The sequence below is a fragment of the Microtus pennsylvanicus genome, chromosome 8, assembly GCF_037038515.1.
Source record: "Microtus pennsylvanicus isolate mMicPen1 chromosome 8, mMicPen1.hap1, whole genome shotgun sequence".
NCBI classification, from domain to species: Eukaryota; Metazoa; Chordata; class Mammalia; order Rodentia; family Cricetidae; genus Microtus; species Microtus pennsylvanicus.
The window spans coordinates 13,460,894-13,474,116 of record NC_134586.1 but is presented as its reverse complement, the minus strand read 5'-3'; the positions used below and the strand labels follow the sequence as shown (position 1 = coordinate 13,474,116).

The following is a 13,223-nucleotide window of genomic DNA, read 5'->3' as shown; positions in this document are numbered from 1 at the left end:
CTGTTTTGATATTGAGATAATAATCTTATATAGTAACATTAAATTATGTGGCGTTCCATAAAGACACCAAGTGTACTCAGAAGTGCTCCTAAACATTCTAGGGTTTTCGAACTTAAACCTGGAAACTTCTTTGTGGCGGCTTTTCTCTATAAAATATATTTAACTTGTGACTTATCTTTTGCTGATAATTTAAGATAGTCATCTAGACTCAGACTTGTGTTTTCTCTGTAGTGTCGTCAGCCAGTCTTGTCACCCCTCCGGCGATTGTCAGTAGTCAGCCTAAACTGCAGCCTTCGGCCACCTCAGGTTCTCTGCCAGCAGCACCTCTTCTTCCTGCTCCCAACACAGCCACAGTCGTTGCCACTACTCAGGTGCCTAGTGGAAACCCTCAGCCTACAATCTCCCTGCAGCCCCTACCAGTGATTCTGCATGTCCCTGTTGCCGTATCCTCTCAGCCTCAGCTCCTGCAAAGCCATCCAGGGACTATCGTGACGAATCAACCATCTGGCAGCGTTGAATTCATATCTGTGCAAAGCCCACCAACAGTGAGCGGGCTTACCAAAAATCCAGTATCCTTGCCACCCTTGCCAAACCCCACCAAACCAAACATTCCGTCAGTGCCCAGTTCTAGTATTCAGAGGAACTCTTCCACCAGTGCTGCGCCCTTGGGGACGACCCTCGCGGTGCAGGCCGTTCCCACTGCACATTCTATTGTGCAGGCCACAAGGACTTCTTTACCCACAGTAGGCCCGTCAGGACTTTATAGCTCATCTAACAATCGAGGCCCAATACAGATGAAAATCCCAATATCTGCTTTTAGCACTTCATCTTCTGCAGAACAAAATAGCTCTGCCAACCCGCGAACCGGTAAGTTGCTTTGCTTAGTACCAGAAACAAAAGCACATTGATGGTCATTCAGTGATTAAGCTCTTCCTAGCTTCATTGGAAAAATGGAGTAAATAGAATTGGCTTGATTATTTTTAGTAATTTTCTGAATACCTAATGTAAAATGATGTGGTTAAAGTAGAGTGTGAGAAGTTTATTTCACTGTGCTTTCTTAGTGAGTCATGATATTTGTATAGCTTTATGGGATCTGTCACAATTATTTGATCCACGTACATTGCATGTAATAATCAGTTCAGAATGCTGGACTCTTTTATGTGCTTCAAGAAATGAATTTTAGTATTTCGAGACTTTAATGTTTTTTCTTTTGTCGTAGATGATTTCAGTCAAGTAGTTACTTTCTATCCTGTGCCCTAAGAAGCAGAACTAAATCCTCTTGCCTTACTGTTTCAGTGCCCTTATACTTGCATCTCTCCTCCCCTTTGCTCTTCCCAGGGAGAAAGAAATTTTGGTTGAGAAATTAGCATTTCTATTTTATTTTTTAGTAATTTGTTATTTAGTAATTTTGGTGAGTTTTTTTTTTTTTTTGTTGTTGTTGTTACTTTGTCAGTTTTTTGTGTTTTGTTTATTGGTTGTTTTCTTCCCTGGAGCTAAGGACAGAACCCAGGTCCCTGTGCTTGCTAGGCAAGCACTCTGCCCACAGAGCTCGAGCCCCACCCCACATTGGTGAGGTTTTATATAGATTTGTAGTTTGCATTGTGTGTTTCTATTTGTTTTTAATGGTAGATTAGGTGGACCAGGACAGTTGAGTATCTAATTTTAGAAGTTTATTTTAAGAGAGAATTAAAAACTATCACCAGGAGATGGTGGCACATGCCTTTAATCTCAGCACTTGGGAGGCAGAGGACAGTTGGGCAGATCTCTGTGAGTTCAAGGCCAGCCTGATCTACAGAGTGAGTTTTTGGACAGGTAGTACTACACAGAGAAACCCTTTCTCAAAACAAACAAACAAGCAAAAAAACCCCACAACAACAACAACAACAACAACAACAACAACAACAGTAAACCAGTAATCTTCTCCCCAGTGGGGAACACACTGTGCATTCAGCACCCAGCGTCTTCTAAAGCTGAACAATTAAAAAAAATAGCTCTTTGCTTGCAAAAATGTTTGACTCATTATTTTCTGTCATTTTCCATAAGACATATTGCCTAATTGTATTTTACTTCAAAATATAAGATGAATTTGACTGCAAATTTATTTAAAATTGTACAATTCTTGTTCTAGCTGTCCTTGATCAGACTGTCCTCAGATCTCCCTGCCTTCCCCGTCCTAAGTGCTGGGATAAAGGTGTGTGCACCAGGCCCAGCCACAAAACCTTTGACGCAAAAAAAAAAAAAAAAAAAAAAAGAGATGTTTGCTTTTAATCATGTCAGAGGACAAGCAAGATTAACTTCATTGTTTTTCTTATTTCTTTTCACAGAATTTTTCGTATTTTTAATATGTCAGATGATTTATAATGCACTTTATTTTATGTGATATTTATACAGGATAAATATGAAATTTTGAAACAAAGTTGATTTTTTTTTTAATGATCGTCTGGTCTATTTTTATATAGAACTTTACTGTGAGACCGTGGCCTGTAAAGAAAATTAGAGTGTGTGCTTAATGTTATGAATGCTTGTACCTTAAATATATGCAATTCAGATTATAATTTCATTAACATGTTCCCTTTAACGATTTGTAAGCATTAGATAAGGGCTTGTTATAGAATTATGTAGCTGATGAGCTGTTTTAATAACACTGAGTCATTTTGTTTCATTTTTATGTAAGATTAATACTTCCCATAATTATTAATTACCATAGAATTCTGTTTTTGAGATATATGTATGCTTAAATGTTTTTATTTTAGCATTTAACATAAGCATTAAAGTTATCTTCATTTGAAATCACATTTCATTTGTTCTTACAGATGAATTACTGGCTGTTACTAATGAGTATTAGTGGTGTTTCCACAATTAACTGGAAAGTGATTATGTAAGAACATGTATTTTAAACTGGGTGGTGGTTGTGCATGCCTTTAATCCCCGCACTTGGGAGGCAGATGCAAGTGGATCTCTCAGTTTGAAGGCCGCCTGGTCTACAGAGAGAGCTCCAGGACAGATAAGGCCACACAGAGAAACTCATTTCAAAAAAACAAAATAAACAAAAAGAACACCAAAAACCATATTCTTTGACCATGCCTAAATTCAGAGATTATACTCATATACTCATTATAAATCATACTCATAATTTAAGCTGGAATCATGATATTATGTACACAGTCTTCTGTCTGCATGTATGCTTGGATGCCAGAAGAGGGCACCAGATCTCATTACAGATGGTTGTGAGCCACCATGTGGTTGCTGGGAATTGAACTCAGGACTCCTGGAATATAACAGCCAATGCTCTTAACCTTTGAGCCACCTCTCCAGCCCCCTAAACATCTTTCATTCCAAAATATGCGAAGACTAGAATTTAGATATCACTAAGCAGTTACTTCTTCACCCATCATGTTCTCTGAGTTTCTGCAAGCCTCCCATTTCTCCTCATACGGTTATCCAGACCTTCAGTAGAATACTACCAGTTTGTACCTTGAGGACTATGGAATAGAGAGATGGCTCAACAGTTTAGAGCACTTGCTGCTCTTCCAGAGGTTCTGGGTTCAGTTCTAAGCACCCATATTGCAAAACTAATAACTATTTGTAATTCCAGCTCCGGAAGATTGAACACCCTCTTATGACCTTCAGAGGCATCTGCGTACTTGTGATATAATATACAGACATTTAGGACAGACAGTCAGACATTCAGACACATGCACATGAAAAATAGAAATGGTTCTTAAAAATGACCAACTGATGTTAAATAACATAATCAATCCATCAAGCAGGTAACAAGTGTCCTGCATGATAGGAAGATTTTAAGCCATAATTTGATTTCGTATCCTAGTTAATTTTGTTGATTGATAGATGGTTTTTAACTTCCTACTTTGAGAAGTAACTCAGGTAAATAGTAGAAGGGGAAAAATGCTCTGAGATTGAAGAATGCTGCATTAAAAATTGAGGGAATTTGCTGAGCGGTAGTGGCCTTTAATCCCAGCACTTGGGAGGCAGAGGCAGGTGGATCTCTGTGAGTTCGAGGCCAGCCTGGTCTACAAGAGTGAGTTCCAGGGCAGCCAGGGCTTCACAGAGAAACTCTGTCTTGGGAAAAAAACAAACAAACAAAACCCAGAACCAAACCAAAATAAAACAAAACAACAAATTGGGGGAATTTTTAGCCTGTAGTTTAAAGGGCAGAGCATATTGCAAATCTAGAGAAAGGTTACAGTTTTGTGAGTAATTAATTTATCCTTAGAAAGTTATGCCAAGAATAGAATCATTCTGTATAACAAAACAGCATATGCACACATACATACACACACACACATACACATGCATGCACATATACATACATACATTTAATGTGTATGCAAAAAAATGATGTTTTTGTAATATTGCCTAGTTATATTCTTTGACAGGTAAAACTTATGATAAAAGTCTTTAAGGAAATAATACAAATATATTATATATTAATATATATTACATAGAATATATGTTCTGTATATATAGTTTTTGAAACAAGGTCTTAACATAGTTCTGGCAGGCCTAGAGTTTGCTATGTACGTCAGGCCTCTGTCTCACAAAGCTCTGCCTGCCTCTGCTTTCCAAGAGCTGGGATTAAAGATGCATACCACTACATCCTGCCAAATTTAAAATATATTTTGAAAAGTAAGTTTATATTAACATATTATTTCTCCAAAAATAAAATTAAAGCAAGATTGAAAACATTAGTTTCCTGTCCTTGGATTTTAACATGTGGAGTTTTTCTTAATCGATTCTTTATATAGAGTAATATATATATATATATGAGAGAGAGAGTTATATATGTAATATAGACAGTTTTATCAGCTTTTCGCACAAATGATCTTCTCTGTATATGTTTTGAGGGTTTGGAATACGGGGATGCCATATTTTGAGCAGGAAGTTGTTGGCCTCCAGAAAAAGGATGGGATGCTGTGACACAAGGCACTCTTGACAATGGTCAGAGCACGGAAGTGAAGAACTGTGGTCGGTGGACGAGATAGTTCCTCTTCTGTCTGCTAGAGCCTGGGCAGGGATACCCTTGCTTTTCAGTTTTCATAACAGAACAATTTTCCAATGGAAACCTAATGCAAGTCAAATGAAAATGAATACAGGAACGTAATATGGGTGTGTGGGTGATACAATAAATTGCTCAAGCATGAGGACCCCAGTTCAGAGCCCCGACTCTTACACCAAAGTCAGGTCTGGCTGTGGAATCTAAAGCCAGTGTAGGGGTGCGGATATGGGGAGATTCCTGGAGCTCATTGTCCAACCACCCTGGCCAAATCAATGAACTCTAGGTTCACTGACAGACTACCTAAAAGTCTAAGGTGGCAGCTGACGATGGAGACAGCTGGTGTTGTCCTCTTGCCTCCAGCCACAGCCATGAACAAGCAGATGCTCCTGCACGAGGCACACAAAAGAAAGGAAATCTGTACTTGAACTGATATGTGCATTTGTTTCTCATGGTTGTTGTGACTTCTGTAATGAATGTATTATGGACATTTTCAGTCTTAGATTTTCCCCAAGGATTTTCAAATCTTGTGAAGGAATGATGTTTCACTCGACTGTTTTCTCATTTGTGTTGTACGAACGTTCAGTTTCATCTCTCAGGCCTTCTTAGGGTAGTTTACATTGCCAGGTAATGAGTGTATGAAACTTTAACATTTTTAACATTATAATATGACCATGAAAATAGTTGGAGAAGAATATAGAAATTACTGTGTGTGTGTATGTGTGTGTGTGTGTAAAGCATACAGTAAAGAAATTACTCTGTGTAAAGCAACCCTTTACATATTATACATGTTAAGTTTCCGTTTTTGTTTAATTCTCAGAAAATCAAACAAACAGAACAGTAGATTCTTCTGTTAATAAGAAAATGGCAGACAGCACATCACAGGTAAGGTTGTTTCCCTTTCCCTCAGAGTCACATGATAAGCAACAGAAAGTGTCATTTTCCTTACATCTGCAGGGTTTGGTTTTGTTTTTGAGACCAAATCTTGTGTAGCCCAGGCTAGTCTCACTCAACTCACTGAATATAAGTTTTCTGTTCCTTTTCCTTCTTTTCTGAGGGAGAGGTTTGTTGTACTTAAAAGTTTTTGTTTAGAGGATTTTAATAAAGTCGGCGTTTGGACGAACGGTCTCTGTCACCTGTCTTAGTGCTCCTCGTCAGGGTAGGACTGTCCTCTTTGTGTCCCCGCTCTCATCCCCTGGCTGGTTTTCAGCAGTGTCGCTGCTACCCCATTACGTAGCCTTCAGTTTCAACCCGAGTTTCACAGACAAATTCCCTAATTATTTCGAGTCCATCTCAAGATGCCATGTCTCAACAAATTATAATTATCATTACCATATTTCATATGTGATGTTAAGCATTTTGTACATACATTTGGAGTAATCTTTATAATTACTTTCATGTCTAAAGAGATTAATTCACATAGCTCAGGAGTTGGAGTGAAAGCTGCAGCTGGTTTGTCTGATGGTGTCTCTGCAGCCAGTGCTGTTTTCCCTTCTGCTGCTGTTGGTTTTGTTTTTATTTTTAATCCTTATTGTCTTATAATGATTTTGGACACTGTACTGAGTTTGGTTAAATCAGATATCTAATGACATAGCCATGTGTTTTTTAAGGAAAAATATTTTAATTCTTTGCAGCCTCTCTGTAACTGTAGTCCTTAGTGTTTTGGTATATTCATAATTGATCACTTAGGGTAGGTTGACTGATGTTTCCATTGTCAGATAATGGCACCTACAGCAACTCTGCACAACAGATAGCTTTATTTGTTAAAAAAAAAAAAACGTAGATGGAAGTTTCTGTCCTGCTCGGTCCCACAGCTGTTCAGTCTCAACAAAATACATAGAGGCTTTTATTAGTTAAAAACTGGTTGGCCTGTTAGCTCAGGCCTATTATTAACTAGCTCTTACAACATAGTCACGTGGCTTGGTACCTTTTATCAGTGAGGCTTTCTCATCTTGATTCCTCTGTGTCTGGTTGATGACTGCAGACTGAGTTTTTCCTGTTCCCAGAATTCTTTATAGTCAAGTCTCCCTGCCTATACTTCTGCCTGGCTATTGGGCCAATCAGTGTTTTATTAAACCAAAACAAGTGACAAATCTTTACAGGTACAAGAGCATTATTCCACAATATAAAACTATTAGAATTTTGTTAGAAAGTATTTGATAATTACATTGTATTGCAATAATTAGTGTTTGTTTATTTATTTGTTTGTTTGTTATGTGTTGGAACTTGTGCTCGTGTGCCAAAATGTGCAAGTCAGGGTCAGAGGACAACCTGTGGGAGGGAGTTGGTTCTTTCCTACCACCTTGTGAATTCCAGAGCTCAAACTCAGGTCAGGCTTGGGAGTGAGTGCCTTTACCCACTGAGACATTTGCCAGCCCTGGGAGTTTTAGCTCACAGCTGTGTTGTGCTGTTGACGTCAGACTGTTGAGATAAAGGCATTTAGGGGCCTAGCTTGAACTAGGCCCTTCACCCCCTTTGCCTTTAATGGTTACCACACAATTATTTTTTAGTATTTGCCAGTTGTGTCAAGGATCAACCAAGTTTTGTTTTTCAGAGTGGGAAAGCTTCTGGCAATGACTCAAGCGGTGTCATCGACCTCACAATGGACGATGAGGAGAGTGGGACTACACAAGGTACTGAGAGACAAGGTACTGGGAGAAAGGCTGTAATGCCATGTCCTCTCGTAATGTTGGGTAATGTTTTGTGAAGTAGAGTTGATGCATCTGTTTCCCTTTCAGACCGAGAGTATTTAAAGGTAGAATTAAGAATCAGCAGTCAGATCCTGATTGAAGATAAACAGGTTATAGAGAAAAGCAGCAGAGAGCATGCTCACTTATGGAGCGCCTTTGCTCGCCCCATTGCTCTTTCTAATGAAGCCTTGGCCTCAATCTAGAGTTGAAGGGACTTTGTAGACTTAGGCAGCAGCAGAGTCAGCCAGAGACCCAGGAATCAAGTCTGGCTCTTTGGTGGCTTGCCCTCTTGATTTCTCTCCCTCTCCCCTTTGCCCCTCCCTTTCTCTTCCTTTCACTCCCTCTTCTGTGTAGGTGCTTGTAAGTGTATGCCCATTTAATTTTGATCAATAGAATTTATTTTCTTTGGTGCTATATGAATAAAAATCACAATTTAATAATTCTCATCATTCAATCACCCTAATCATTTTCTTAGTTTCAGTATTCAGAAACTAAGCTGGATAGATACTAAGCCATAGTCTGCACTCTCGCACTAATCTTACTTGGTTAGTAATTCTAATTCGAAAAGTCCTGAGTTAAAATTCCGTGGATTAGCCAGGCATGGTGGCACACACTCTTAATCCCAGCACACGGAGCAAGGGGCGGATCTTTGTGACTTGTGACTAGCCTTGTCTACAAAGTAAGTTCCAGGACAGCCAGGACTTTCACAGAGAAACCCTGTCTTGAACCCCTTTCCTCTCCCTATTCAATGGTTTATTTTTATTATTAATTTACTCTGATCTTGCCTTTAGTGTCGATTTATGATGTAAATCTCCGTTCATAATTCAAAATGTAGTGTTTCTCAGACTTCCTTGGCTATTAGAGTATCCTTGTTCACAGACATGTGTAAAACCATGATGCTAATGCTAATTGTTTTGTTATTATTTGGTTGTTTGATTTTTTTTTTAATTTGAGACAAATTTGTGTAACCTTGACTGTTCAGGAACTTAATCTCTTAGACTAGGCTGGACTCAGACTCACAGAGATCCTCCTGCCTCTGCCTCCCAAGTGCTGGGATTAAAGGTGTATGCCACCACCGCCTGGCACTAATTGTTTTTATCTTGAAGTCAATGAATTTAACAAAAGTTTGAAAAAGTTATATTTTACGATATAAGACATTTGCTTTGGGAGAAATAAAATTAAATGTAGTTAAATCACTGTAGAGCCACGTAAAGCTGAGGTGCAGTTGAGATATTTCTCTTGTCCTCCTGTGAGGTTGGCCTGGTGCTGGTGTGATGACGGCACTTGCAACGCTAATTTTAAGTCTTTCAAATTGTCATTTTAACTGGATTTTTTTGTTTGTTTGTTTATTTTTACTTTTCTCGATAGATGGATTTGACTTTCAGGAATTCTTAAAGCACAAAAATAAACACAGAAACAGCATACTGGGAGGCGGAACTGGCCATGAGTTCCATGCTAGTATGCTAGCCTCTTGGGGCTGCTTTCATTGCCTCACGTTTGGGTCATCTTAATTCTCCCAATCTAAAGTACATTGTTCTATTGAGACAAGCTGAATAAACCACAATTATGGATGATGTTTTAATGAGAAATTCCACAGTATGGAAATGAATGAGGCTCATCTTCTGTAGAAAACAGCTGATGTTCTTCCCAGCCCATCTGAGTGTTCTTCTCATATTAGGTTTGACTGAGATATAGACAGTTATTTTGCAGGCCATCAGAGATCCTTTTTAATATTTTAAGCCTTTGTACTTTAAGAAATAAATAGTGCTGATGACTGCCATTTACATACGAATCTAAACAAATGTGAGCAATTAAAACTGAAAGTCAGGGGAGCCATGAGTTCACAGTATTTGTCTAGAAGAATGTCTTTGATACAGGAGTACAAACGCCTTCAAGCATTTTAACAGTGAAGGTATTCTAGTCAGTATGATATATTAAATCTAGAAGGTTCTTGCATTGAAAAATGAAATTAATTATCCCTCTAAAAGTGTGAACTGGAATCTGCTAATCAGCAAAAATCTACATAATGAGAATAGAAAGTAGTTTCTGAAGAGGGAAATTTATATGTAGATGACAAGCAAAGAAGTTTTTGAGTTAAAAGTCAGGCCTGTGGTGCCTGTGGTGCCTTGTGGTGCCTGTCATCAGCCACATGTTTTATGTTTTCATTAGCAGAGCCCAAGAAGCTGAGTCATCCTGCGCCAGCCATGAGCACTTCTCAGCCCATGCCTCGACCACTGCAGCCCATTCAGCCAGCACCACCTGCTCAGCCATCTGGAGTGCCGACAAGTGGGCCATCTCAGACGACCATCCACTTACTGCCTACAGGTGAGCTGCCGAGTCACCCAGCAGAACCTTAGTTTGTGTATAAGACACTCGTTAAGGAATCCTGGGAAGAATTCAATAAAATCTTAAGAACAATGCTTCTTACTTTAAAGAGAATATTTGTGATCTAGCTTTGCTCACTGCCCTTAGGAGCAGCGCAGGTAGAGAATAATTATGACACTTTTCTGTGTCCTTGTCCTCAGCTGCGCAGAAGAGCAGAGAAAATTTACCTCTCTGGAAAAGCTACTTGTAATGATTTTTTTCTGAATATAACCAAGGAATTTCAGTGATGGTCATATATTTGCACGCATACTTATACACACACACGTATGTATGTATGTATGTATGTATGTATGTATGTATGTATGTATGTATGTATGTGTGTGTGTGTATGTATGTAAATAACCTGGGGTGTTAAGCTTGCTATATAAGCAATCTGCCACTGAGGCAGGGTCTGAGGCTAGTTTTAACCAACCTACATACTATCAAGAAGTCCATGTAAGATTTTGCCTGCTACATTTCAGGCGTACGTAGCCTATTTCAAAGTCAACCAAAGCGTATGGCTTCTTCCAGGTTAGGTTATTGCTCAGAGATTTGTCTGCAGAGTGCTTCCATAAGCACTCCACTGAGTAAGGATGACTGAGCTAAATAAATGCCATTTCAGCCGTGAAAGTCAGAGTGCTGGAATAATTAGTGAATAAATGGGATATTTTCTAGTGGTTCAGTGTGGCCTGTGAATGCTGGTTAGTGTGTACTGTGCATCTTTTCCCTTTCAGAGTCTTGATGTCATCTCATATTCGTCGCTTCAACTGCAGCCTATTCTGCTGGCATTTCTAGCCAAAAATACATGTTTATGTGACTATTTCTGGTCTAGATGTTTGTGTTGCTTTTTATATTTAATTGCTATTTTTCTGTCTAAATGTAGGTACTGTTGCATTCAACTCTTAGCAATCTGTGTCTCTTTAACTTTGATCCAAAGTGATATTGACAGTTACCTATTTTACAGTGTGGAGTGAAGTGTCCTTACACAAGCAGATACATTGGCAGTTGTCTTCAGATGAAGTAATTCATTTCAGAAGGCTCTCACAAGAGAGTCAAGGCATAGAAGCCATGAGGGTCCTTAGGAGCCGTGTGTGTGTGTGTGTGTGTGTGTGTGTGTGTGTGTGTGTGTGAGTGTGTGTGAGTGTGTGCGCGCGCGCGTGTGTGTGTGCATGCGTGCACACTAGAGAGCATAACCCAGGCCCCCACATACTGCTAGGCAAGTATCACCACTTTTCTGAGAAGTCTTTAGTAAGGGAGCCTTTATATCATTGTTAAATATGTTTTTCTCCACATTGATTTTATTATAGAATTCATTGTCTCCACATGGAAGTAAATTTATTCTTTTCAGTTATGCTTGAATTCTAATTCAGAGTCATATTATCAAGAAAATATTAATACTTTAAAAAGTCACTATTTAGTGGCCTAGGGATTTGTCTCTGCTATAACAATTGTCTAGGATACATGAGGTCCTCAACTTATCGCTAGTGCCACAAAAAAATAGGTAAACATTTAAATAAGCAAATAGAGCAGAGAATTTTGGAGAATAGAAATACGCAGTACAGAAAATAAATTCCCATTGTGGACATACATAGTGACATTGTCCCAGCTGCTTTGGAAGCAGGAGATCACCTGTGCCTAAAATACACCTGGGAAACATAGTGAGTGGAACTTCATCTCTTATAATGAATGAAAACTAGTTTGGGAGAGATGGTTCAGAGGTTAAGAATATTGGTTGTTTTCCCAGAGGATCTTGCATTGGGGCTCACAACTCTCTGTCACTGTAGTTCCAGGGGATCAGATGCCCTCTTCTGGCCTACTTCCAATACCAGGTACATAAGTGATACACAGGCAAACACCATTTATAGAGACGAGAACGACCTCATTGTTGCAGCTTCTTCTTAAACTTCCTTTTTTTTATTTTTTTCTTTCGTTTGAATAAGCACCTGCTAACATTGTTCAAGGACATGCTTCTAGAACATAGATTAAAGGGGAGACGTGCTGTGGAATAATCCTTCTGTACACTCTGTGAATATATGTTGCTAAGATTGGTTTAAAAACAAGCTGACTAGCCAGTAGCTGAATAGGATAAAGTGAGGCAGGAAATCTGGGAGAGGAAAACTTAACTCACAGAGAAGGGATAAAATGTAAATTATCATGGCCAGCCAAAGATATAGGTAGAATTTTTTTTTTTAAAGTAAATTGCAATACTGAGCCAGTTTTATGAACTGTAGAAATGCAGATTGAACATCAGGTAGAGCCACTTACTCTTGCAAGCTGCCAAGTGTGACAGCGTGACTTCAGTCCTTGGCTCCCATATAGTGGAGGAGAGAACCACCGCCCCACAATTGTCATCTGATCATCACACTTGCACACAAAAAGGAAAACGTAAAAAGACATTCAACTTTTTTGTGTCAAGTTTATAAAATGCAGCTTGCAGTCAGGCTTTGACAGTGGCATCCTCAGAAAAGAACTCAGGTGGAAGGGGAAAGAGTAGAAACAGACAAACAAACTCATCTTTTCCCAACTTCATTACACACAGCTTCAACAGTAGCCAGAGCAATGTCCATATGCCTATGCACTGGAGCAGGAACAGGAGCTAAATGACGTTATATGTTTACTAATAATTGGGTCAAGAATTTACATAAAAAGATAGAAGGCTGCCTCCTTCTAAGTTTCTAAAATAATACATGCTTATCTGCAAGCCGCCCAGCAAGTTTTCAGAAACATGGGTATATGGCTGATTCATAGTCCCTGGTGCTTTGAGGTGAGTGAAAAAAGACCAGGCCAGCAGAGTTGATAGTTGGCTTGATCAGGCAAGAGAGCTGGTCGAGTTAGTCTGTCAGATAGAAACAGGCTTGGTGCAGGAGGAATGAAGAGGACTTCATCAGACAGCCGTCTGTCTGTACAGTGCAGGCCATAGATGTGCTTGAAGAGCAGAAACTAAGCTAAGCCCTGGAACAACAGTCCCTCCTACAGATAACACAGTGTGGGGATGCTTCCCCACCCTCCCCAGTCTGAGGCCATAGCCTCCTTTATGTAGTAGTATTGGATACAGCCTGTTCTTTGAGCTATGCTGACTTGTTTGTCCTCAGTCTTCTGATTTGGTGAGTTTGGCTGGGTGTTGGAGGATTGCTTCAGCTGAACTTGTTCCTTAT

General features: G+C 39.3%; 1 protein-coding gene across 10 annotated transcripts in view; it reads left to right on the top strand.

The window, feature by feature from the left end:
* Atf7ip (activating transcription factor 7 interacting protein) overlaps nucleotides 1–13,223 on the top strand; it is an 87,570-nt gene that overhangs the window by 63,526 nt on the left and 10,821 nt on the right. For 3 of the 10 annotated variants that reach the window (XR_012911557.1, XR_012911558.1, XM_075982481.1), the window contains exons 9-12: nucleotides 232–867; nucleotides 5,835–5,899; nucleotides 7,569–7,647; nucleotides 9,874–10,029. Coding sequence is in view for 5 of the 10 variants with exons in the window: in XM_075982481.1 (XP_075838596.1) it covers nucleotides 232–867; nucleotides 5,835–5,899; nucleotides 7,569–7,647; nucleotides 9,874–10,029 (936 nt within the window). In the remaining 5 variants the exon portion in view is untranslated. Of the gene's footprint in view, nucleotides 1–231; nucleotides 868–5,834; nucleotides 5,900–7,568; nucleotides 7,663–9,873; nucleotides 10,030–13,223 lie in introns of all 10 variants that reach the window. The other 7 variants (XR_012911555.1, XM_075982478.1, XM_075982479.1 and 4 more) reach the window with 3 other exon arrangements.